This window comes from Bos taurus, chromosome 12, assembly GCF_002263795.3.
Source record: "Bos taurus isolate L1 Dominette 01449 registration number 42190680 breed Hereford chromosome 12, ARS-UCD2.0, whole genome shotgun sequence".
NCBI lineage: Eukaryota > Metazoa > Chordata > Mammalia > Artiodactyla > Bovidae > Bos > Bos taurus.
The window spans coordinates 16,134,047-16,159,206 of record NC_037339.1 but is presented as its reverse complement, the minus strand read 5'-3'; the positions used below and the strand labels follow the sequence as shown (position 1 = coordinate 16,159,206).

At 40.5% G+C, this 25,160-nt stretch overlaps 2 protein-coding genes across 8 annotated transcripts in view; both read left to right on the top strand.

Moving 5' to 3' along the window:
- The window catches only part of CPB2 (carboxypeptidase B2), a 57,703-nt gene extending 36,538 nt beyond the window's left edge, over positions 1-21,165 (top strand). For both annotated transcript variants that reach the window (XM_005213586.5, NM_001045997.2), the window contains 5 exon segments: positions 789-899; positions 3,575-3,668; positions 13,000-13,202; positions 17,410-17,497; positions 20,822-21,165. In XM_005213586.5, the coding sequence (XP_005213643.1) occupies positions 789-899; positions 3,575-3,668; positions 13,000-13,202; positions 17,410-17,497; positions 20,822-21,006 (681 nt within the window). In that variant the 3' untranslated portion in view covers positions 21,007-21,165.
- A 640-nt stretch (positions 21,166-21,805) lies between these two features.
- ZC3H13 (zinc finger CCCH-type containing 13) overlaps positions 21,806-25,160 on the top strand; it is a 103,760-nt gene continuing 100,405 nt past the window's right edge. For all 6 annotated transcript variants that reach the window (XM_015473802.3, XM_005213706.5, XM_002691780.6 and 3 more), the window contains exon 1: positions 21,806-22,170. The gene's annotated coding sequence lies outside the window, so the exon portion shown is untranslated. The remainder of the gene's footprint in view (positions 22,171-25,160) is intronic.

Sequence of the window (25,160 nt, the reverse complement as noted above, 5' to 3'; positions counted from 1 at the left end):
AAAGAATTCTTCTGTTTCTTGAAGGAAGTTTTAGAAAACATATAGTTCTGTCTTCTGACTCCATTAAATAGGAGGACCAGTTGTCCCATGTCCAGGACATTCACCATCACTTGTCAGCGTAGTCGGAGAAGGCAATGGCACCCACTCCAGTACTCTTGCCTGGAAAATCCCATGGACAGAGGAGCCTGGTAGGCTGCAGTCCATGGGGTCGCTAAGAGTCGGACACGACTGAGTGACTTAGTAGTAGTAGTAGTCAGCATAGTACTAGACTAAGTCTAGTACTTTCCAAGGAATTAAGACTCTTCCTGAAAGTTAAATCTGCAAATCTAAATGTCAAATTAAAAAAAAAACAACCATAGACCAAGTTTAGTGGATGTTAGCTAGATGGATATTAACTAGACTTATTGCAGTGATTCCTTCACTATATATACAAATATTGAATCATTAGGTAATACACCTGAACCTAATATAGTTGACCCTTGAACAATGCAGTGGTTAGGCGCACCCACCCTCCATACACTCAAAAATCCTCACATAAGTTTATATGTGTTTATAAGTAGACCCTCCATCTGTGCACAGTTCTGCATCTGTGGATTCAATGAATTGCAGATCGTGTAGTTCTCTAGTACTTAATATTGAAAAAAAAGTCTACAAGTGGACCCACACAGTTCAAACCTGTGTTGTTCCAGGATTATGTGTCAATTATATCTCAATTAAAAAAAAGAAACAGGCTAAGTTTAGAAGGAGGTAAATGATACGTTATCAAATATACTTGGTTTAATCCGTAGGTAACTTATTACTACGGGAAAGAAAAGATGCATACCAATCTTCTGAAGCACATGGATTTCTATATTATGCCAGTGGTTAATGTGGATGGTTATGACTACACATGGAAAAAGGTAGGTGAAGGCAAAGAAAACAAAACACACTCCTTTAGAGCATACAGTATACACAGACAGAATTATTCATAGAATCCTGGATCCCAGCATAATGGTTTTATTATGAAAAAAAATTGTTTAATTCATTATGGGAAAGTTCAAACATATATGAGTGGAAATAATTGTATGGTAAACTCTGATGTGCTTATCACACAGCCAATCAATTCATGGCCAATCTTTTTTCACCTGTATCCCCAACTCCCTTCTATCTTACCCATATCCTTTTGAAGCAAATCTCAGATATCATTTCATCAATGAATATTTCAGGATGCATCTAACTGAGGTTTTAAAAAATAGCAATACAATTATACCTAAAAGTGAACAATAATTATTTACTATCATAAAATTTCTAATCAGTATTTAAATTTCCTATCATACCACAGCTTTTTAAAAATGTTCATTTCCTTGGTGCAGGATCCAAATAAGGTTGATATATTGTGATTGCTTTATAGCCTTTATTTTTATTTTAATCCATAGATTCTCTCCCCATATCTCTTTTTCTCTATTTCCCTGCAACTTGTTTCACTGAAGAAGAGAGTTTCCTGCCTGGATTTACTCATCGTGTTGCCGTGTTGTAGTTTAACACATTCCTTTGTCCTCTGTATTTTCTGAAACTTGATATTTGGATTCTGGAAGATTAATAAGATGTAGGTTTGGCTTTTTTGGCAAGGCTACTTCATTGTAATGGGGTGTTTTCCCAGCAAGAGTGGCGCAGGTCTGGTTTTATCTCTTTTTTGATGTTAGCCGCCTTGATACATGGTGCCCCCATCCGTTCATTCTTACTAGTTGTTTGGATGGTATTTTGATTTATAAAAATCATGAATTGCAAGAATTAGAACGGCATTCTAATGGAATGTGCATCAGAACAGAATTGCACGCTAATCAATGTGCAAATTTAATCCTAGTACGCTTTAACTCAATCATGAACATATGTAGGAGTATATTGGTCAGTCTTGTCTACACTGGAAACCGTTTTAATCCAACAGCATCATGATTCACGTAAAATTACTCAAGCAATATGAAGTATGGCCCTTTCTACTTTAATGAGGAGCACATAAAACTCTGGCCTGTACACTTCTGCAAACTTCTTGCTTGAGTTTATTAATAGGTGTGTGTGTGTCCAAGTGCAGGCATATAAAAACTTCAATTTTCTGACTTGTGAATGTTGGTTGAAATAAATTAATTCTTGTGTGTAAAAAAAAAAAGAAAAAGAGTACATTGTAAAGAACTAAACTCTAATAATAATTTTTTATTAAAATTTTTTTAAATTATAAAAACAGTCAAACATATATGAAAAACATACTTGAATAGCACATTTGAACACTCAGGGGAATGGGCATAATTGCTGTGATTAGAAACATAAGGAATTATACAGGAATTATTTTATGTAGTGGTTAATTTAAGCAGAAGAGATGGGAATGGTGAAGGAGATTGATGAAAAATCTCAGGGAAGCTGAATACTGTGAACAAAAGTTTTTAGGTAGGAATGAGCAAACCCTGAACTAAGTAAATGGGAAATACCTTGTATAGTATCTAACATAAAATTGGAGTTCAATAAGTGGTCACATTTATAGATTGCTATTACAATAAATTTATGCCTTCACTGGACTCCCAGTGGAGAGTTCAGCCACACTTTAGATAGTCTTACTCTGCAACCGTCCTTTGTATCTTAACTCTGCCAACTAACTCCTGAAGTATGAGAACCCAGTTTCCTCAGAGCAACTGTTGCTGCCAGACTCACAGGCCTGGGGTTGGAAACAGACCGGGAGGCTGGGCAGAAGGGTTGGTGGAATAGGGGAAGCGTGCCATGGCATCCCAACCCGGAACTCAAACAAAGTCTATGCAACTGTTTACAAGACTAAATTCCCAGATTACCCCAAGAACCCAATGGGCTATTTTTGCTTTACATTTAGAAACCGGAGTTGAATCACTACAATCACAGGCACCATCAAACTAGAGATATTTTCTGCTTCCTGTAGGTTTTAAGTGAATGTTGGATTCAATCTAAAAAGAGCGCTGAAACTCATGATTCAACAACATTGTATTATCATCATCAAACTTGCTAAAAGACTTGATCTTAATCGTTTCCACCACAAAAAAGAGAGAATTAATGTGACAGGTTAGAAGTGCTAATTATCCCAATAGTAGTAATCATAATATGTAAATAAATCAAATGAACATGTTGAACATCTTTAATTTATACAATGTTGTATGTCAAATACATTTCAATTTAAAAAAAAAGAAACTCATGACTCATAATTTTGAGTTGAAACACCAAGTTATTTTACTTTTCTTAGAACGACAGAAGATAGAAAATGGCAATGCATAAAATTAAAGGAAACGAGACCTAACAAGAAGGCCAGTAAGCAGCCTACAAAAACCAGCTGACATTTTTTTTTTTTTGGTAGGTCAAAGCTCATCAAATATCACCATTTCATTTGATTGAAGTTTGAGTGAACCCAATTAAGACCTGAATAGAACAGGGGCCATGCAAGAAGTACTGTGAAGACAGTGACCGGGTGAAGAGATGGGGTTAAAAGAGAGAAACACAACGCTGGCCACTTTGTCATCAAAAGTGGCGTCTTTTCTAAACCACAAACATGGGTGCTCTGGTAATCTGTGTTTTGTTTATTTAGGATCGAATGTGGAGAAAGAATCGTTCTTTACATGAAAAAAATGCTTGTGTCGGAACAGACCTGAACAGGAACTTTGCCTCCAAACACTGGTGTGGTAGGTTGTTTGCTTAAACTCTAGCAACGTCTCTTCATTTAAAAGGCAATATTCCTAAAAACCCATTGCTGCTGCTGCTGCTGCTAAGTCACTTTAGTCGTGTTCGACTCTGTGCGACCCCAGAGACAGAAGCCCACCGGATTCCCCCATCCCTGGGATTCTCCAGGCAAGAACACTAGAGTGGGTTGCCATTTCCTTCTCCAATGCATGAAAGTGAAAAGTGAAAGTGAAGTCACTCAGTTGTATCCTACTCTTTGCAACCCCATGGACTGCAGCCTACCATTAATTCAAGCTAATTAGAGGGGAGGACTATCTGAATCAGGAAATAATTGAAATAAGAAACTTTTTGCTTAATGCAATGATGTGAAGGTTGGCTAAAATCAGCAGAACATCCTTAACCTGTGCTCCCTGTTTTAATAGCCATGTCTTTAAAAGAAGCCAGTTGGACCAGTTCTGTAAGGTTCTTTCTAGCTTCAAAGTTCTAAAATTCTTTTTCTCTAGAATCATAAGGGATTGACCGCTAAATTTCCTACTTTCATAAACAAATAGCTTTCATTACGGGGATATCAAAGACAAGAGTTGGATAGGTACCTCTCGTTTTCAATTGTTTAGGAAAATATTTACTTCTATAGTGTTGCAAAACCTTTGTTTGTTTGTTTGGCTTGTGAAATCTTAGTTTTCCCGACGAGGACTAGGGATCAGACCTGTACCCCCTGCAGTGGAAGTGCAGAGTCCTAACCATTGGATGGCCAGGGAAGTCCCCAAACATTTTGTGTTCCCTCTTACCATTCACTTTCTTAAGTTCTTTCTTTCATGAATATCATAAACAGAAACTTGTGTTCAGCACAGTAGGAATTCCTTGTTCCTTGATTCAAATGAGTTACAGTACTCAGTGAACACTGACTTGGGCTTTCAAGGGTATTGTCTGCTCTCAGGGAGGTAGGTGTTAGTTCGCCCACTCTCCAAGGATATTTCATAGTTGCTACATTTGGGAAACAACTACAAAGCTAAACAATGAGCTGGAGTCATCTATATTTTTGAAAGTGGGAGCATGTGGCTCTATGAGGACACCATAGAGGGAGCAAAGCTGTTGAAGCCACGCAAATAGCCTCTTCTTCCCATTCCTTTACCGTACGCAGTCATAGCCACATGATCCTCTGTATTTCCTTTAGAAAAGAAGTGCTGCCTGCTAAGCTGCTTCAGTCGTGTCTGACTCTCTGCAACCTCATGGACTGTAGCCCACCAGGCTCCTCTGTCCATGGGATTCTCCAGGAAAGCATCCTGGAGTGGGTTGCCATTTCCTCTTCCAGGGGATCTTCCGGACTCAGGGATTGAACCCATGTCTTTTATGTCTCCTGCATTGGCAGGTGGGTTCTTTACCACTAGTGCCGCCTGGGAAGCCCAGGTGAAAACTCATAATTTCATCATTGTCACAATGTATCAGGTTGGCCAAAACCTTCATTCCGGTAAGAGCTTAAGGACAAACCTGAATGAACTTTTTGGCCAACCTAATAGATACAAAAACTTCACAATAGAGTACTTTTTTCTTGATTTCCTCTTCCCTCTTCAGTCAGAAACTCCATGAGGGTAAGGACGATTATCCATTACCTAGCTCGGTACCTGGCACGTAGAGCAGGTCTCAGAAAGTTATTCAAATGAGTCTGTGCATTCTAAGAAAGCCACAGACATAGTAAGAAAACACAGGAAATAATAGCTGATCCTGCCTCAGGCTCAAGGGAATCATTTAGTGGTTTCTTTGTAAAAGCCATCATTAAGATTGTCCAATAAAAGTGCCCACCGAAGCATAAAGACCCCCATGGGCAGTAATAACTGGGGAGGGAGTCAGAGAAGCAGCAGCTAATTATCAAAGGCCTCTGAATAAACAGAGCTGACAGTTGCTAAGTGGTGAGTAGTTTATATACTTCATCCCCTGGGTTTCATTATCTACACATCATTGATGAAGAAACCCAGACTTGAAAAGGTTAAGTCCCTTGCTCAAGAGCACAGAGCTAGGAGGCGGCAGAGCTAAGATATAAAGCCAGGCTGCCTGGCTTCAAATTTGCTGAAATTCTTCTGAGTCTGACAATCACTCTTCAGATATAAGTTCCTTTTTGAAACTCCTTTTATCTGCAAGCTTTTTTTGTTTGTTTGTTTTTTACTACTCTATTTTACCTAATGTTTTTTATGGTGAAATTAATGTTACCTAATTTGAATAACCAAGTAGTCAAAATATCTTCTGTTATTGTCATCAAAAAATATCTCAGACCCCTGATTAGGCCTGCGGTTGTATTATTATATGTCACAAGAGTTAAAAGCAGGAATAGAAGCAGCAGTAATATATTATACATAAGAGAGATTTCCAAATAAAAAAAAAACAGTAAGGAACTCTTTTTTTTTTTTTTTTTTTTGCTGAGTGCCCCAGAATCTCTTCAGTACTTTATGAGCAAGACAGTGAGAAAAAAAGAATGAAATTTTATCTCTTCCTTGTCCCTACAACTATTAATAGAATGTCTCTTTATAATTGGAGAAGGCGATGGCACCCCACTCCAGTACTCTTGCCTGGAAAATCCCATGGATGGAGGAGCCTGGTGGGCTGCAGTCCATGGGGTCGCTAAGAGTCGGACACAACTGAGCGACTTCACTTTCACTTTTCACTTTCATGCATTGGAGAAGGAAATGGCAACCCACTCCAGTGTTCTTGCCTGGAGAATCCCAGGGACAGGGAGCCTGGTGGGCTGCCATCTATGGGGTCGCACAGAGTCGGACTTGACTAAAGTGACTTAGCAGCAGCAGCAGCAGCCTTTATAATACTTTGTAAAGAATCTGAAACAGCACCTCACTTAGGAACAGGAAATGATAATATCAAGCCTATTTATTATTTTTTTAATTTTTTTATTCCTTTTTATATTTAACTGAAGGATAGTTGCTTAACAGCATTGTGTTGGTTTCTGTGAAACAACAACATGAATCAGCCACAGGTATATATGTCCCCTCCCTCTTGAACCTCCCTCCCACCTTCCTCTCCATCCCACCCCTCTAGGTTGTTACAGAGCCCCGTTGTGAGTTCCCTGAGTCATACAGCAAATTCCCATGAGCTATCTATTTCGCATATGATAATGTAGGTTTCCAAGCTACTTTCTCCATACATCCCACCCTCTCCTTCCTCCTACCCCAGTCGTGTCCTAAAGTCTGTTGTCTATATCTATGTCTCCATCACTGTCCTGCAAAGCCTACTTACTCATTTTATGTTCATTTTACCTTTCCTCTGCATTAAAATTGTGTGTATGTGTGAGCTGGAAAAAGAGGTCAGTTCAGTCAGGCAGTTCTGTCACTCGGTCGTGTCCGACTTTTTGTGACCCCATGAATCGCAGCATGCCAGGCCTCCCTATCCATCACAAACTCCCAGAGTTTACCCAAACTCGTGTCCATTGAGTCAGTGATGCCATCCAGCCATCTCATCCTCTGTCATCTCCTTCTCCTCCTGCCCCCAATCCCTCACAGCATCAGAGTCTTTTCCAATGAGTCAACTCTTTGCATGAGGTGGCCAAAGTACTGGAGTTTCAGCTTCGTCATCAGTCCTTCCAGTGAACACCCAGGACGTATCTCCTTTAGAATGGACTGGTTGGATCTCTTTGCAGTCCAAGGGACTCTCAAGAGTCTTCTCCAGTTCAAAAGCATCAATTCTTCGGTGCTCAGCTTTCTTCACAGTCCAACTCTCACATCCATACATGACTACTGGAAAAACCATAGCCTTGACTAGACGAACCTTTGTTGGCAAAGTAATGTCTCTGCTTTTGAATATGGAGTCTAGGTTGGTCATAACTTTCCTTCCAAGGAGTAAGCGTCTTTTAATTTCATGGCTGCAGTCACCATCTGCAGTGATTTTGGAGCCCCCCAAAATAAAGTCTGACACTGTTTCCCCATCTATTTGCCATGAAGTGATGGGACCAGATGCCATGATTTTAGTTTTCTGAATGTTGAGCTTTAAGCCAACTTTTTCACTCTCCTCTTTCACTTTCATCAAGAGGCTTTTTAGTTCCTCTTCACTTTCTGCCATAAGGGTGGTGTCTTCTGCATATCTGAGGTTATTGATATTTCTCCCAGCAATCTTGATTCCAGCTTGTGCTTCTTCCAGCCCAGAATTTCTCATGATGTACTCTGCATATAAGTTAAATAAGCAGGGTGACAATATAGCCAATCTGATCACACAGACCACAGCCTTGTCTAACTCAGTGAAACTAAGCCATGCCATGTGGGGCCACCCAAGACGGATGGGTCATGGTGGAGAGGTCTGACAGAATGTGGTCCATTGGAGAAGGGAATGGCAAACCACTTCAGTATTTTTGCCTTGAGAACTCGATGAACAGTATGAAAAGGCAAAATGATAGGATACTGAAAGAGGAACTCCCCAGGTCAGTAAGTGCCCAATATGCTACTAGAGATCAGCAGAGAAATAACTCCAGAAAAGAATGAAGGGATGGAGGGAAAGCAAAAACAATACTCAGTTGTGGATGTGACCGGTGATAGAAGCAAGGTCCGATGCTGTAAAGAGCAATATTGCACAGGAACCTGGAATGTAAGGTCCATGAATCAAGGCAAATTGGAAGTGGTCAAACAGGAGATGGCAAGAGTGAATGTCAACATTCTAGGAATTAGCAAACTAAAATGGACCGGAATGGGTGAATTTAATTCAGATGACCATTATATCTACTACTGCGGGCAGGAATCCCTCAGAAGAAATGGAGTAGCCATCATGGTCAACAAAAGAGTCTGAAATGCAGTACTTGGATGCAATCTCAAAAACGACAGAATGATCTCTGTTCCTTTCCAAGGCAAACCATTCAATATCACGGTAATCCAAGCCTATGCCCCAACCAGCAACGCTGACGAAGCTGAAGTTGAATGGTTCTATGAAGACCTATAAGACCTTTTAGAACTAACACCCAAAAAAGATGTCCTTTTCATTATAGGGGACTGGAATGCAAAAGTAGGAAGTCAAGAAACACCCGGAGTAACAGGCAAATTTGGCCTTGGAGTATGGAAATAGAGGTAGGGATATCTTAGTCTGCTTGGGCTGCCATAACAAAATATCACAGGGTGGAAGGCTCAAACAAGAGAAATGTATTTCTTGTAGTTCTGGGGGTTGTAAGTCCAAGATCAAGGTTATCAGCAGGGTGGGTTTCTCTTGCGGCTTCTCTCCGTGGCATGCAGATGGCTGCATTCCTGCTGTGTCCTTACACAGCCTTTTCACTGTGTGCATACAGCCCTGGTGTTCCTTTCTTCTTATAAGGACACCAGGTATAGTGGATCAGGGCCTTACTTTATGACTTTATCACCTCCTTTAAGGCCCTATCTCCAGATATAACACATGATGTCTTATGGCTTCAGCACAGGAATTGGGGGTAGAGTGGGGCTTCCCAGGCGGTGCTAGTGGTACAGAACCTGCCTGCCAAAGCAGGAGTAGTGAGAGACTTGGGTTTGATCCCTGGGTCACGAAGATCCCCCAGAGGGGGGCATGACTACCCACTCCAGTATTCTTGACTAGAGAATCCCATGGACAGAAGAGCCTGGTGGGCCACAGTCTATAGGGTCACAGAGTCTGACATGATTGAAGCGATTTAGCACACATACAGGGGAAAGAAGAATTCAGTCTCCAACAGAGGGTATTTGTGAGGACCTCTGGTCTCAAACTTCTTTTAACAAGTTTTCTGAAACGTGAAGTTAAACTACAAGGTTTTGCAACTGGTGTGAGATAGAAAGTATTTCATTTCTTTTCCTAGAGACCATATGGTCTTTTAATTTTTCTAATCATAGTAAAACATATATAACATAAAATTTTTCCACTTCTACCATTAAAAATTATAGTTTAGTGACTTTGACTGCATTCCCAATCTTTTGCAACCATGACCAACATCCATTCCCCAAATTTTTAATCATCCCAGACAGAAATTCTAAAACAGTTAAGCAATAGCTTCTTGTTCTCCACCCATAGGAGCCCCTGGTGGTTTCTAACTGACTTTTTGTATCAATGAGTTTGCTGTTCCAGGTATTTTTTGATCCCACTTTTTATAGATCAAAGAATGATTAAACATGAAGGGACCTGGAAGACCAAGCACCTCTTGGTACAGACGAAGCATTTGGGCTGAGAGCGATGCAGTGGCTTGTCCATATTAACATCCCTATTTAAAGGCAAAAAAGAATCTGAAAAACAGATTGACTCTAGATGACTCTTTCAAACAAAAGTTTGAAATCTCTAGAATGACAGTCATAAAATGAGAATCTGAGGTGACACTGTTCATTACAGTAGCCTCTAGCCACATGTGGCCATGGAACACTGGAAATGTGGCTTGTCCAAACTGAGACATGCAATGAAGGTGAAATATACACCAGACTCTTTGAATGAAAAAGTAACACAAAATATCTCACAAGTAATTTTTATGTTGATTACATTTGAAATGATAAACTTGTACCTATGGGGTTAAATAAAAGTATTCAAAGGTAACTAAACTATCAAATATGGTTTGTCCAATGACATTATTTATTAAAAACTAACAAAAATATATGGAAAGACCTGAGCACAACATTTCCTTGGGTGCGGGGGGCGGGGGGGGGGGGGTTGGGGGGCGGAATGTTTAACAAACATTAAGTTTGTTTCTGTTGCAATAAAAGGAAGAAAATGAAGCAAGCTTAAGTAAGAAAGGCAGACTCTGTAAGGATAATGGAGTAGCCCATGGAACCCAAGGACCAGGATTCAGGCAGACCTTGGAAACAGACTGAAACTGGGCCTGGAGCACCTTAGGGGACTCAGTGGGTCCTTTCTCTGCTCATCTCATCTCTGCAATGCACACTGGCCTGCTCTGTGTCCCAATCCATGTGATGATGACGACAATGATGATAAACAACAGTTACTGAACACTCCGTATATACCAGGCACTGGGCAAAGCATTTTATGATTTTTCCATTTAATAGATAAAAGAAATTAAAGTATAGATAGGTTTGTAAAAAATCAATATCACTTTGCCTCTTAGGGCATGTACAAGAATTCTACTCTTTCTCACCTATTTGAAAAGACTGTGACACTGGGAAATATTGAGGGCTGGAGGAGAAGGGGATGACAGAGGATGAGATGGTTGCATGGCATCACCGTCTCAATGGACATGGGTTTGGGTAGACTCCAGGAGTTGGTGATGGACAGGAAGGCCTGGAGTGCTGCGGTTCATGGGGTCACAAAGAGTCAGACACAACTGAGCGACTGAACTAAACTGAACTGAACTAGAAGACTGATGGAAATACAAGTGAGGGATAAACAGCTTAATGGCCAAAATAGAAGATTAGAATTTTTTTTGTTCTTGTTACTGTTGAGTCTTAACAATTAGCAGTGCCTTATGGAGTAAATGGCATTTTCAAAATAAAACCAAAAAATATATATTTGAAATGAAAAGTTCTAACTTGTTAGAAGTTGGTGCCAAATACCCATGTTGTGCCAAAAGTGGCTTTTTTTTTTTTTTTTTTTAAACGTAAAGCATCCATTGAATTAAAAGAATTTGTCTTGCTTGGCTGCTTCAGAAAGCCAGAGAACATATGGGCAGTCAGATTTCCTGTGGGGCTAAGTTAGTTCTCTTGATGTTACATAGAATGGAAATTCCTGACAGTCCTTATAATGAAAGTCTAAAAGTGGTGTTCAATTTAAGGCCTCATCTTTAATTACCATTATTCTTTTCTATAAAGACTAATTTGGACAACTTTTGACTCATAGGTTAAAAAAAAAAAAATCACCCAAGCCAGATAACTATTAAATAGCAATGCCAAGATTGAAATCAAGTGATAAGCTGATTAACAGTATACTCCATAGCATCTACTGTAAACAATGGTCACCACCCCTAATGCCCAATTTGCATCTCCTAAAATAACAGCCTTTGCTTCATAGATTTGCTGTGAAGATTGAATGAGATATCCCTATAAGTTTTAGCAGAGTTCCTGACATACAACTTGTGTTCTTTGCAAGCCAGCTGGCACTGTTATTGTTATCTTCTTTGTTTTCAAGAGAGCAGCTTAAAACTAGAAACTGCATTTCCACTTCAAGCTATCGGTGGAGGATTCTGATTGGCAGAACACAAGTGAAGGAGGCAATTTGAGGCTAATAAACTGTTTCTAGAAGAGATAATCTTTGGGGACAGAGGTGGCTCCCTGGGCCCCAACCCTTGACTTAGGTACAGAAAAGTGTTAAGAGTCAGGCTGCCATCTAAAATGACGTTTACTCTAATTTCTCAAAGGAATAGACGTGCATTATTCTGGCACCAAATATTGCCATCCCATTTTATTTACTAATCTTTTTAGCAGGTTAGAAGAAGCACTGAAAGCAGACCTGAGTTCCCAAATGAGACTTTTCTATTGTGGGCTATATTGTGGGTGATCTTTAAACTACACATATCTGGCTTTCCCCGTGGCTCAGCAATAAGGAATTTGCCTGCAGTGCAGGAGACGCAAGACACATAGTAGGTTCGATCCCTGGGTCGGGAAGATCCCCTGGAGAAGGAAAAGGCAATCCACTCCAGTATTCTTGCCTGAAAAATCCCATGGACAGAGGAGCTTATAGTCCAAAGTGTCTCAAAGAGTCTGACTCAACTGAGCACAAGAACAACCAAACTATACACTTCAGAAAAACCAACCTTACAATGATTAGAGATCTTTCTCATGTAACTACACATTCAGAGGCAGAGGTGGCATTTCTGACATTCTCACAGCCACTTTCTTGAGGCTGCAACATAGCTGCAAGATAGCAAGATAGGCCATAACTGGTGGATTGTTTGCTATGAGGGCATATAAATTTTGAATTCAAAATAAACACAGACAACATTTTAAAAAATAATTATTTATTTATTTGGCTGCACTGGGTCTTCGTTGTCTCATGAAGGATCTTCAGTCTTCACTGTGGCATGTGGTTTCTTTGTTTTTCCTTTTTTTTAGTTTCGGTATGTGAACTCTTAGTTGCTGCTTGTGGGATCTAGTTCCCTGACCAGGGACTGAACTTCAGGCCCCCTGCATTGGGAGTACAGACCATCGATGACATTGTCACAAACATGTTTAGAGCGCTCAACTAAATCTGTTTATCTAAAAATGTTACTCCCTAGATATTAGGAGAATACACTGCCAGGGAGATCATAAATAGGATGTGTGAAAGTCGCTCAGTCGTGTCCGACTCTTTGCGACCCCATGGACTGTAGTCTACCACACTCCTCTGTCCGTGGGATTTTCCAGGCAGGGGTTCTGGAGTGGGTTGCCAATAGGACATGTAGCCCCTTATAATTCCACTCCATCGATTTCACTCCAGGAGAGGGTGCCTCAAGTTCCTCGTGCTCAGAAATCTACTGTGGAACTTACCCTGAGTCGGAACCAGAAGTGAAGGCGGTGGCTGATTTCTTGAGAAGAAATATCAAGCACATTAAAGCTTACATCAGCATGCATTCCTACTCCCAGAAGATAGTGTTTCCATATTCCTACAGCCGAAGCAGAAGCAAAGACCACGAGGAGCTGGTAAGTGCTGCTTAATTCATTTTTTGTTAGCATTTCATAAGTAAAATAATACTTAGTTCAAGAATCGAAAACTGTGGGGGAAACTATTCTCCCATAGAGTACGAAGGGGGACAGATGTTTTCTATCTTGATCTAACTCTTTTGAGAGTCACCCTGGGCCAGGGTTCATTGAGAGATTGTGAAGGACTGAGCCTTTCTCTGAGGACATGAACTTCTGTCCAGCAGAGGGGCTACCTAGGAAAGCGTCAGACAAGCTCTTGGGATGTCAGGAGGGAACCAGTCCACCTTGACCTGACCTGCATATGAAGCCAAGGACAAGACTTTCTGGAATTAATGGTCTGTTTGTGGTGACTAGTTTTCTATGGCAAGCCTGCCACAGGTCAAGTCTTAGCACAGTACTTACTGATCTGATATTAGCATTGGGAATTGCTTTTACACTGACCTCCCTTACTTGCAGGGATTTGGTCCTATTAAAAGCAACTCCAATTTCAGCATTGAGGCAAGACCATCCCTCCTTTTGTGGAATGCAGTGGATGGTACAGTGAGTTCAAAGAGGACTCACACAGCCTGCTAGTCCCTCAACCACTCTTTAGTCACAGATATTCTATGCTTGGGTAAGATGACAAAAGATGAGGATGCAAAGGTTCTTGATGGATTGTGATTAGGTTTGAGCAAATCATCACCCCAGATGCTCTCTAGTCAATGGAGGTGCTGTGGCAACATTCCAGTTCTTGCCCAAGTTCTGATCTTTATGTAGTGGTTTATTTCTCATTGACTTGTTTTGTCCTGGTTCTCTTAACAGAATAAACTATAGCCATGTTAGGGGCTAGCAATTCCTGATGACAAATGTAAAGTTCTTTGCAGTTGCTAAAAATAACTCCTTTAGAACAGAAACATACTTGATACTTCAGTTCAGTTCAGTCGCTCAGTCGTGTCTGACTTTTTGTGATCCCATGAATCGCAGCACGCCAGGCCTCCCTGTCCATCACCAACTCCCGGAGTTCACTCAGACTCATGTCCATTGAGTCAGTGATGCCATCCAGCCATCTCATCCTCTGTCGTCCCCTTCTCCTCCTGCCCCCAATCCCTCCCAGCATCAGAGTCTTTTCCAATGAGTCAATTCTTCGCATGAGGTGGCCAAAGTACTGGAGTTTCAGCTTTAGCATCATTCCTTCCAGAGAAATCCCAGGGCTGATCTTCAGAATGGACTGGTTGGATCTCTTTGCAGTCCAAGGGACTCTCAAGAGTCTTCTCCAACACCACAGTTCAAAAGCATCAATTCTTTGGCACTCAGCCTTCTTCACAGTCCAACTCTCACATCCATACATGACCACAGGAAAAACCATAGCCTTGACTAGATGGACCTTTGTTGGCAAAGTAATGTCTCTGCTTTTGAATATTCTTAGGATTCCTTTTTCTTCTCAAGGGGAAATTTTTAAGGAAAGCTCCTTGATTGGTGATTGGAGAAGTGAGAGGGTATTTATCATGATCTGTAAATAGATTTAATGTGATTTTGAGTTATTTTTGGACTGCTGTTTGATAACTCAACAAGTGTTTGTTGAGTTATTATGTGTAAAATACTGTGTTTGATGGGCACTGAAAGAAGCACTGGGTAGGGCCCTGCCCTTTAAGAGAATATTATATGGTTACAGAGCTCATGCATTAGCAAATGTTACAGATTGCTATACTCTAAGGCAGTGGTCCCCAACCTTTTTGGCACCAGGGATCGGTGGGTGGGGATAGTTTTGGGGTGATTCAAGCCTGTTATGCCGCTGCTGATCTGACAGGAGGTGGAGCTTAGGCTGTAATGCGAGTAATGGGGAGCAGCTGTACATACAGATGAAATTTCACTAGCCTGCCTGCCGCTCGCTTCCTGCTGTGTGGCCTGGCTCTACTCTGTGATCCGGAGGTTGGTGACCCTGCTCTATAGTATGAAAAGTGGAAGTGTTAGTTACTCAGTCGTCTTTGACTCTTGGCGACCCCATGGACTGTGGTCCTCCAGGCTCTTCTGTCCGTAGAATTCTCCAGCCAAGAATACTGGGAAGGAGTGCCATTCCCTTCTTCAAGGGAGTAACTGTTAAATAAGTGGCACAGATGGTACAACTCCCTTCTGACTGGGATAGCTAAGGGTGGCCTTATTAATTCATTCAGAGGGAAACAGATAAGTGAGGGGATAAAGTCTCCACCTTGAGGACTTATAATGGCATCTGGTCCCATCACTTCATGGCAAATAGCTGGGGAAACAGTGGAAACAGTGGTTGACTTTATTTTTGGGGGCTCCAAAATCACTGCAGATGGTGATTGCAGCCATGAAAAAGATGCTTACTCCTTGGAAGGAAAGATATGACCAACGTAGATAGCGTATTAAAAAGCAGAGACATTACTTTGTCAACAAAGGTCCATCTAGTCAAGGCTATGATTTTTCCAGTAGTCATGTATGGATGTGAGAGTTGGACTGTAAAGAAAGCTGAGTGCCAAATAATTGATGCTTTTGAACTGTGGTGTTGGCAAAGACTCTTGAGAGTCCCTTGGATGGCAAGGAGATCCAATCAGTCCATTCTAAAGATCAGTCCTGGGTGTTCATTGGAAGGATTGATGTAGAAGCTGAAACTCTAATACTTTGGCCACCTGATGCGAAGAGCTGACTCATTTGAAAAGACCCTGATGCTGGGAAAGATTGAGGGCAGAAGGAAAAGGGGACGACAGAGGACGAGATGGTTGGATGGCATCACCTACTCAATGGACATGGGTTTGAGTAAACTCCGGGAGTTGGTGATGGACAGGGAGGCCTGGCGTGCTGCGGTTCATGGGGTCCCAAAGAGTTGGACACGACTGAGTGACTGAACTGAACAGAACTGAAGATGTAACGTACTGTAAAGAAGAAGGAATGGTAAAGTGCTAGTGAAGTCAAGGACCAGGTACGGTTTCAGACAATATTGAAAGATAGGATTTCTGTAAGTAGACAGGGAAGCGAAGACATTCTAAGCAGAGGCCATAGCTTCCCCACAGGAATTACGTTCAGGGAAATGTAGGGGCAAGAAAAGGAAGTTGATCCCTCAGAAAGCAGATGAGGTCCATTTGTGAAGAACAGTTAGTTTGTTTGAATGTCAGAATAAATTTACATTTCATTCTGTAGGTCATGTGGTTCCATTAAAACTTATTTTGAGCAGGGGGTGACACAGCATCATATCCACTGATATTCCTCGGGGTCATTCAAAGGAGTGACAGTAAATACTATAATGTTAGTGCCAGTTTCAGGAAAGATCTGCATAAGCTAGAAACAAAAATAACGGAGCAGGGAATTTAGTTACCATCTTGCTGCACTCCAGGGATATAATCTTTTGTATTTGATGAGTCTTTGCACATTTTACACACAAAAAGAAATAGAGTGTGTGAGAAGGATGAGGAGGGAATCATCCATACCTGAGATGTGCATGTTGTTTAGAGAAGCTGAGTTTAAAGCTCGGTGATAATTTTGCCTAGTTGTTTGTCTTTGAAATATAGTTATACTTTGTCTTACAGTATAACTTTGTTATGCAGGCTTTGTTTTACAAAATAAATGAATTCCTTAAAAAGGCATGTTAGAATTCTTTTTTCTTCAAATTAAATAAGAATTTCATTATATTGGAAGGATCTGTGTTTTTAGCCACCCAACTGTGATTTCCATAAAGAGAGAAACATTTTTAAAAGTTAATTTATTCTTTTCAATTTACCTTTTGGATAAATGCAGATTTTCATTGTACCATTTTCCCTCAGCTTTATTGAGATATAAGTGACTTTTAATTTTGTGTAAATTTAAAGTGTACAGTGTGATTATTTTATACATATATATATTGTGAAATGATTACAATAAAGTTAATTAATATATTCATCACCTCACATAATTCTTTTTTCTTTTGTGGTGAGAACCCTTAATATCTATTCTCTTAGCAGCTTTTAAGTATATAAAATAGTATTGTTAACTAGAGTCATCAGACTGTATTTTAGATCCTTAGAAATTATTCACCATATAACTGGAAGTTTGTATCCTTTGACCAGTATCTCCATTTTCTTCCTACCTCCACCCCAGCCCCTGACAACAACCATTCTGCTATTTCTTCATATCTACAGCCTGATTCAACTACTATATGATTTTTTTTTTAGAAACTTGTACCTGTCTTGTTTTAAAGCTGCACATTAACTGAAATTCCATATTCTGTTGATTTCAGTCTCTAGTGGCCAGAGAAGCAGTCTTCGCTATGGAGAATATTCATAGAAATATCAGATACACACATGGCAGTGGTTCAGAAAGTTTATGTAAGTATTTCTTCTTCAGATCTTGGGGGACTGTGAGGTACTAAGAAATTTGTGTTTGGTTTTTCTGTGTGGATTTAATTTTTCTAAGCAGAATCTTTTAAAACATGGTCACATGTAAAACAATTGGATTATAACAACTGGAGATGGAAGAATAATAGCTATGACATTGTTGAACAAAGCTACATTAATATACATACTAAAAAGGAACCAAAATGATACTTAAGAAATTATGCTCTTTCCTATAGAGTAGGGATTATAGAATTGGTATCACATTAGTTGACTGAAGCAGAAAAGGTCATACAAGTTCAAAAGAATGTTTAAGATGTCCAAGGCCACCATGTAAGGTTGTGCAGGTTGAACACTGTAGAAATCTAGGCATGCCATTTACATTAGGTGTTTTTAACTGACAACCTGTGTCCAAGAGTATAGCTCATGGCATGCTGGAGTTGAACATCCTTTGTTTATATCACACTGATGAGAACATGTATGTGGCAAGTTCTTAACAAATATCTTAATCTCTGCCGGGAGGTATTTATTGAGGGATTCCTTTGTGTCCACAGAGGGAATAACAAACAATTTAGCTCTTTTTGAAACTGGAGGGGTTTCAACAGGAGAAGAGAAAACAGAAAATAAGCATGTAAGAAGCCATCAGCAAACTATAATCCACAGGCCAAATCTAGCCCACTGCTTGGTTTTGGATAGCTTGTAAGCTAAGAATGGGTTTTTCCATTTCTTAAATGGTTGAAGAAAACCAAAAGAAGAATAAGATTTTGTGACATGTGAAAATTACATAAAATTCAATGTCCACAAATAGTTTTATTCGAGCATACCACACTCATTCATTTGCATATTGTCTATATAACTTTCATGACAGTGGAATTGAGTAGCTGTGTCATAGACTATGTGGCCCTCAAAGCCTAAAATATTAATTATCTGGTTCTTTACAGAAGAAGCTTGCCAATCTCTGATGTAAACAATTAAATAGTAAAATATAATCCCATTGATAATGAAGAACATAAAATAAGCATATTTGTTGTTGTTCAGTCGCTCAGTCATGTCCAACTCTTTGTGACCCCATGGACTGCAGCACACCAGGCCTCCCTATCCATCACCAACTCCCAGAGCTTACTCAAACTCATGTCCATTGAGTCAGTGATGCCATCCAACCATCTCATCCCCTGTCATCCCCTTCCCCTCCTGCCTTCAATCTTTCCCAGCATCAGGGTCTTTTCCAATGAGTAAGTTCTTCACATCATTGGAGCTTCAGCATCAGTCCTTCCAATGAATATTCAGGGTTGATTTCTTTTAGGATCTACTGTTTTGATCTCCTTGCAGTCCAAGGGACTCTCAAGAGTCTTCTAAATAACTGTAAAGGTTTGAAAATGACTGCCAGAGAGAGAGGCAACTTAGCCCAGGTGGCCTGGGAAGATCTTTCTCGGTAGGTGACGTGTCTGTGAGACCTACCCTGCAAGTGGCTGCCAAACAAAGGTGTGGGGAAGATACAGGGAGTGGGAATGGCATGTGAAAAGGCTTTGAGATGATATACTTGAAGTCCCAGAATTTCCTTCAACTGGAATGATCTACAGGGGGGTGAAAACATTCATACTGAATAAATTACCTGAGTACATGAGGCTTTATTACCAGAAAGTTCAGAATCTTCCTCTTCCTCCTCAGTCATTCCAGACAATCTCAGTACAAACTGAGGCTAGACTGGTCCACATGGTATTTCTGTCTCTTGCTGTCACAGTCTGTCTCTGCCTTTGCTGACCCAGGTCCTTGCTCTGGACCACAGCTTCCTTTCACAAATCACCCCTTTCTTGATTCCCATCGTCTTCTCTACTATTGTTCCTTCAGGGCTGGAGGAACTTGTAGACAAACATCCTGTTTTGATGAAATAATTCCATCTTCATGCATGCATTCATTCAATACAAATCTGTGTGTATGTGTAAGTATAAAAATATAGTTGGAAGAATAAATGCCAGATATTAATAATAACTATTAGAAACATTTGCTGAATGAGTAACTTAACTAATGCACTGTTGATTAATATTTTTCAGCACTTCAGTAAAGACTTGTGTAATTAATTCAAGTACAGGTATTAGAAAGAAAAAAAGTGGTCACTTTGCTTATTATATGATTGTCTACCTGGAAAACAGTAGGAAATCAACCAAAAATATTATTAACATTCCAAGAGTTGAGTAAGATGACTGACTATGAACTGCTGCTGCTGCTGTTGCTAAGTCACTTCAGTCGTGTCTGACTCTGTGTTACCCCATAGACGGCAGCCCACCAGGCTCCCCCATCCCTGGGATTCTCCAGGCAAGAACACTGGAGTGGGTTGCCATTTCCTTCTCCAATGAATGAAAGTGAAAAGTGAAAGTGAAGTCGCCCAGTGGAGTCTGACTCTTCGCGACCCCATGGACTGCAGCCCATCAGGCTCCTCCGTCCATGGGATTCTCCAGGCAAGAGTACTGGAGTGGGGTGCATATTCAAATGCAGAGACATTACTTTGCCAACAAAGGTTCGTCTAGTCAAGGCTATGGTTTTTCCAGTAGTCATGTATGGATGTGAGAGTTGGACTGTGAAGAAAGCTGAGTGCCGAAGAACTGATGCTTTTGAACTGTGGTGTTGGAGAAGATTCTTGAGAGTCCCTTGGACTGCAAGGAGATCCTACCAATCCATTCTAAAGGAGATCAGCGCTGGGATTTCTTTGGAAGGACTGATGCTAAAGCTGAAACTCCAGTAGTTTGGCCACCTCATGCGAAGAGTTGACTCATTGGAAAAGACTCTGATGCTGGGAGGGATTGTGGGCAGGAGGAGAAGGGGACGACAGAGGATGAGATGGCTGGATGGCATCACCGACTCGATGGATGTGAGTTTGAGTGAACTCCAGGAGATGGTGATGGACAGGGAGGCCTAGCATGCTGCGATTCATGGGGTGGCAAAGAGTCGGACAGGACTGAGTGACTGAACTGAACTGAATACAAACAGCTGCTCAGGATAGATTATGTTTAGAAATGTTACTGAACCGCTTGCACAGAATGATCTTATTTATGTAGGAAAAAATTATGTTCAAGTATGCACTGAAAAAGAAAGCACTAGAATATAAACGGTGATCATCAGTTCTTGGTAGGGTTACATGGATAATTTTTCTTTTCTTCCTTAAACTGCTTTCCTTCAATCTCTACTTTCTTCCAGAAACTTATATAATAATCAGAAAAAAAGCAAGGCTATTTTCATTTTTAGAAAAAAAAAATCCACCTTATTAGTTAACTCGAAACATCTGTATTTCAGAAAGTAATTTCTTTTTTTTCCTTTTTGTAGATCTAGCTCCTGGAGGTTCAGACGACTGGATCTATGACTTGGGCATCAAATATTCGTTTACATTTGAACTTCGAGATAAAGGCAAATATGGATTCTTGCTGCCAGAGAGTTACATCAGACCCACGTGTTCAGAAGCTCTAGTTGCTGTCGCTAAAATAGCTTCGCATGTCGTCAAGAATGTTTAATGCCCTTGATTTTTTCACTCTGTTCCCATATTTTAATTTACTGATTTCAGCCAAACCATTGTACCCATTTCTTTTTGAGTTTTATCAGTAGTTTTGATCAAAGGTTTTCTCATTCTTTGGTTTTGTCAAAGAACAAAATAAACGGTACCTTGAAATTAACGCCGACCAGGGTTTACATTTTTCTTTTTTTTAATTTGTGAGAGGCTAGGTACTGGGTTTTTCTTGATCCGTGACATTTGACTAGCCATCTCAAGCAATTTCAGTAACTAACTTCATGCAGATCATTGTATCCTAAACAAGGAAAGAAGGTTGTTAGAAGTACAGTCAAGGTTTCTGCTCCCAATTTACAGTAAATTTCTGCTGGCTCCTTTAAAGACGCAGTCGTGCTTGCCTTTTACTCCACAGTAATAGGCGACAGCTGTTACTGTCTGAGAAGTCAGAGGGGCATGAAAAACAAGACAAATACCGCTCGTCTCTCCAGTTCAGCTGCTCAATAAAAACTTTGAGGGAAATGAATGGCTGCAGTTATTTCGACAACAAATGTGCCATTCTGCACATTTACAATAGCCGTTTATTGTAAGAAATTATGTAATAAAAGGAGAAAGCTCTTCCTCTTAAATTCACTTTAAAAGTGGGAGTTTCTGCTCTCCCGGATTCCTGGTTTCTTCTCCAGGGTTTTCAGGTAAAGTACAGATTTGTAGCACAGATTTGTTGATTTCACCGAACGCCTCAGGGCCGACGTCACGCCAGGGAGGCGTGTCCACAAGGGAGGCGGAGCCTGCGCTCTGACGACTAATCTGGAGGCCGGAAGTTGCCTCGGTCTTCTGAGGAACAGGGCAAACTCTTGACTTCCGGTGGCGTTTTGAGGCCTGATAGTGTTTTCCTTGTCTTTTCTTACTCCCCAGTCTCTTTCTTTCTTTCTTTTTTTTCCCTACGTCCCAGGCTGGCTCGACCCTGGCGAAGCGGCGAGCAGGCTCTGCTTCCCAGCCGTCCCGGAGTCCCTCGCTAGCCGAGGGCCTGTTCCCGGGGGCCGCGCGCGCACCTCCCTCTCGCCGTCGTCTCCCCGGGGCCGGGCGCGGGGACAGAGTCGCCTCCCCCGCTCCTCGGAGCTGAGGTGGCCGTGCCACCTCCGAACTGCGCTTGCGAAGGAAGCTCGGGGAGGAGGTAAGCTTGAATCCTGTGAATTGGTGTGGGTACCGGGGGGGAAGGGGTTGGTTGGACGCGCCCAGGATGGGGAGGCCCAACCGGTCCTCCATCCTGCTTGGGTCACGCCGGGCGTTTCATCCCTCCGTGAGCGTCCCACCCTTAACTCTGCAGAAGACCCTTGTGCTAGTGCCGGGTTTCTCGCTGTCATCCTGAGGGAGCAAGTGAATTCAGACGGAAAACTTTGCTAGGTCACTACCATTTAATGTGAGCCTGAGAGCTCTTGCGTGGTATTCTCATTTGTGTGAGATGGAAGGGTGCCGGAATATGGTCACGCATTCCCCAGACCTCTTAGGGAAAGGTGTCTTTACTTTTGGTTATATTTGGGCTTGCTTATTTCCCGGCAGTGATACCGACTCAATGTTCTCGGAGTTAAGGAGTGCTACTTTGTCTTCATAGTCCCTCGGTAGTTACTTTTGGCAGCTATCTGTCAGAAACCAGGAGAGGCGGGATGAAAGGCGAGGCTCATGTTTTGGCATCAGCTCTTTCTAAACAGGTGCACACAATTTATGTGGCTGGAACTTTGAGTTGATGAGACCGATGCTGTCGCTAGGATATTGGTTGTGGAGCCTAGGGTCAAACCACTGGGTTATATTCTGAGATTTTCAGATCATTTGAACTGCTTTGAAAATTGTGGGCGTGCTCACCCTCTTTAGGTTTTTTATTTGTTTTTGAAGAAATAATTTTAAAAGTCTGGAAGGATCTTCACACCTCAAGTTTTCAAAGTTTTGCCAGACATACTGTTGCAGTAAACCCAGATGCTTATGCAGGACAGTTCATTCGTGTGTGGTGCCGGCTACCGGGGTCTCCTGCAGTGTTTCAATTTACTGACTTTAGAATCTACGCGTCAATATTTTGGACAGTTTTGTGGACATATCTCTTGATTTTCGAATAATTGAGAATTTAATGAAGTATTTAGATGATAACGACAATTTCAACAGGAGACTAAGAATGTAGATGCTGGGATGTAGCGATTTGTGTCTGCAGAAATAGTTGTGAAAATTTTGTGAAAAATATTGTGACATTAAGACTGGGGGGATCTGGGAGGATCTAGTTTTGTCAAATGCACGCCTCTTTCTCGCCTCCGAACTATTGGTGTTTTGAAATGAACATTGACTGCGGATTTTAAGATATGCACGTTTATCTGATTTGCATATTTGTAAATGAAAACTAAAATCCCACAGGTGGATGCTGTTTTAATTTTTGTACAAGTTATTGAAAATTTAACAGTCTGGTGTTAATTTGTATTGTAATATGCACTGACATTTACTTATAGAAAGCAGTTGTTTAGCGTATTTATTTACAGAATTGGTTTTCAGTGTTAGTCTTTCCTACCCGCTCCCATCCCCGCCCCCCACCTTGCTCTCCTTTTCCTGTAGAGTTGAGTTGGAGCTATTTCAGCAGATATTTAGCAGCAGTTGAAATGTTAACTGGTTGGTTTACAAAGTGTCTTTTATTCTTTGTTTTGGTAGTTTTGTTTGTTTGTATTTCACTTTATAGTAGTTGCCAGCATGGGATACTCTCCCTACATAGTCTTTTTAACAAAATGTGTCTTCCACACAGCACTAGTATGCTTGCATAGTCAGTTTAGATCTGACAATTCTGTTCAGAATTTGCTTTTATTAAGTTGTTTTAGTCTATCCACATATAAGCAATCTGCAAGATCGTTTGTGAAAATTCTTTTATTCTAAAATTCTGAAGGAAAAACTCACAGTATGCATAAAATAAACTTTTTTCTTTCAAAACTAAGACATAAATATAATGAGATCTTTAACACTTTTAGAGTGCCAGTGGATAGGGGTTTATTCTCCTACCAGTTGGTACCAGGAATTCTGTAGCTGTAATTGCTTAGTTATTTGACAGTTTCCTAATATGTGCTTCTGATCCAGATTGAAGTGTTTTCATGCTTTCATTTATGCTAGTGGAGGATGAGATCTCAAAGATGTAATTGTGGATTGAAGTGAGACTACTAGAACTAATGTTTTATTGAAAGGTTTTGGTTATCAGGCTTCAGAAATAATTGTTTAAAAAGAGGCCCATTTGTGTTTTTCTTTTCACAAATATTTTTGTAATATGAAGCTATGAATACATTGTGATATTTGTAAGTTTCCGGGGGAAGGAAGACATTTCCCATTTATTAAGACTTTTTGTTGTGTCTTAATAGATTCAAACTTTGTGGCCATGTTTTCCAGTTTTTTGTTTTTTGGCCACACCTCGTGGCTTGCTTGATCATAGTTCCCTAGCCAGGAATTGAACCTGGGTCCCTAGCAGTGAAAACGCTGGGTCCTAACCACTGCACCACCAGGGAATTACCCTTATTTTCTTTTTCAGTTGAAAAAATATTAAAGCTTCTGATATTTATTTCTCTGCAAATGGAGAGAAAAATATGAGAATTACTCAATGGACTTTCATCAGTGGCACTGTTAATGCTGGTGTTTGGTAAAGGCATGATAATGTGAGTGGGAGGGTGATGCCAACTTTAAAGAATAAATTGAAAACTGAGGGGAAGCCTTCAAAGTCTCTGAGATAGGGAAGACTTTATTTACATTTTAATCATATTTCTAATTTTTCCCATATACGTTGAAGCATTTACTTATTGAAGTCTGTTCATATATTAATTGAAAGAATTTTCCCCTTCTCAGTCAAATCTACATTTTATTCTTTTGTGGTTTGTCTTTCTCTTTGTGCCAAATCTTTAGATTAAAAATTCTAATTCTCACATTATATGCAACCTAATTTTTAATTAATATATATGAGCAAATGCTTTTCTGTTGTACTGTAGATTGTGTATATTTAGACAAATAGGATTTAAAATTATTTTATATTTTTAATGCAAGCTTAAGGCATTTTATCTGTACAAAAATCATAAATGCTTCATAGTAATATTTAGATAATTTGTTGACTACTGATAGAAGTTCCTAGATAGATGATCAGAAAAATTTCTCTATCAA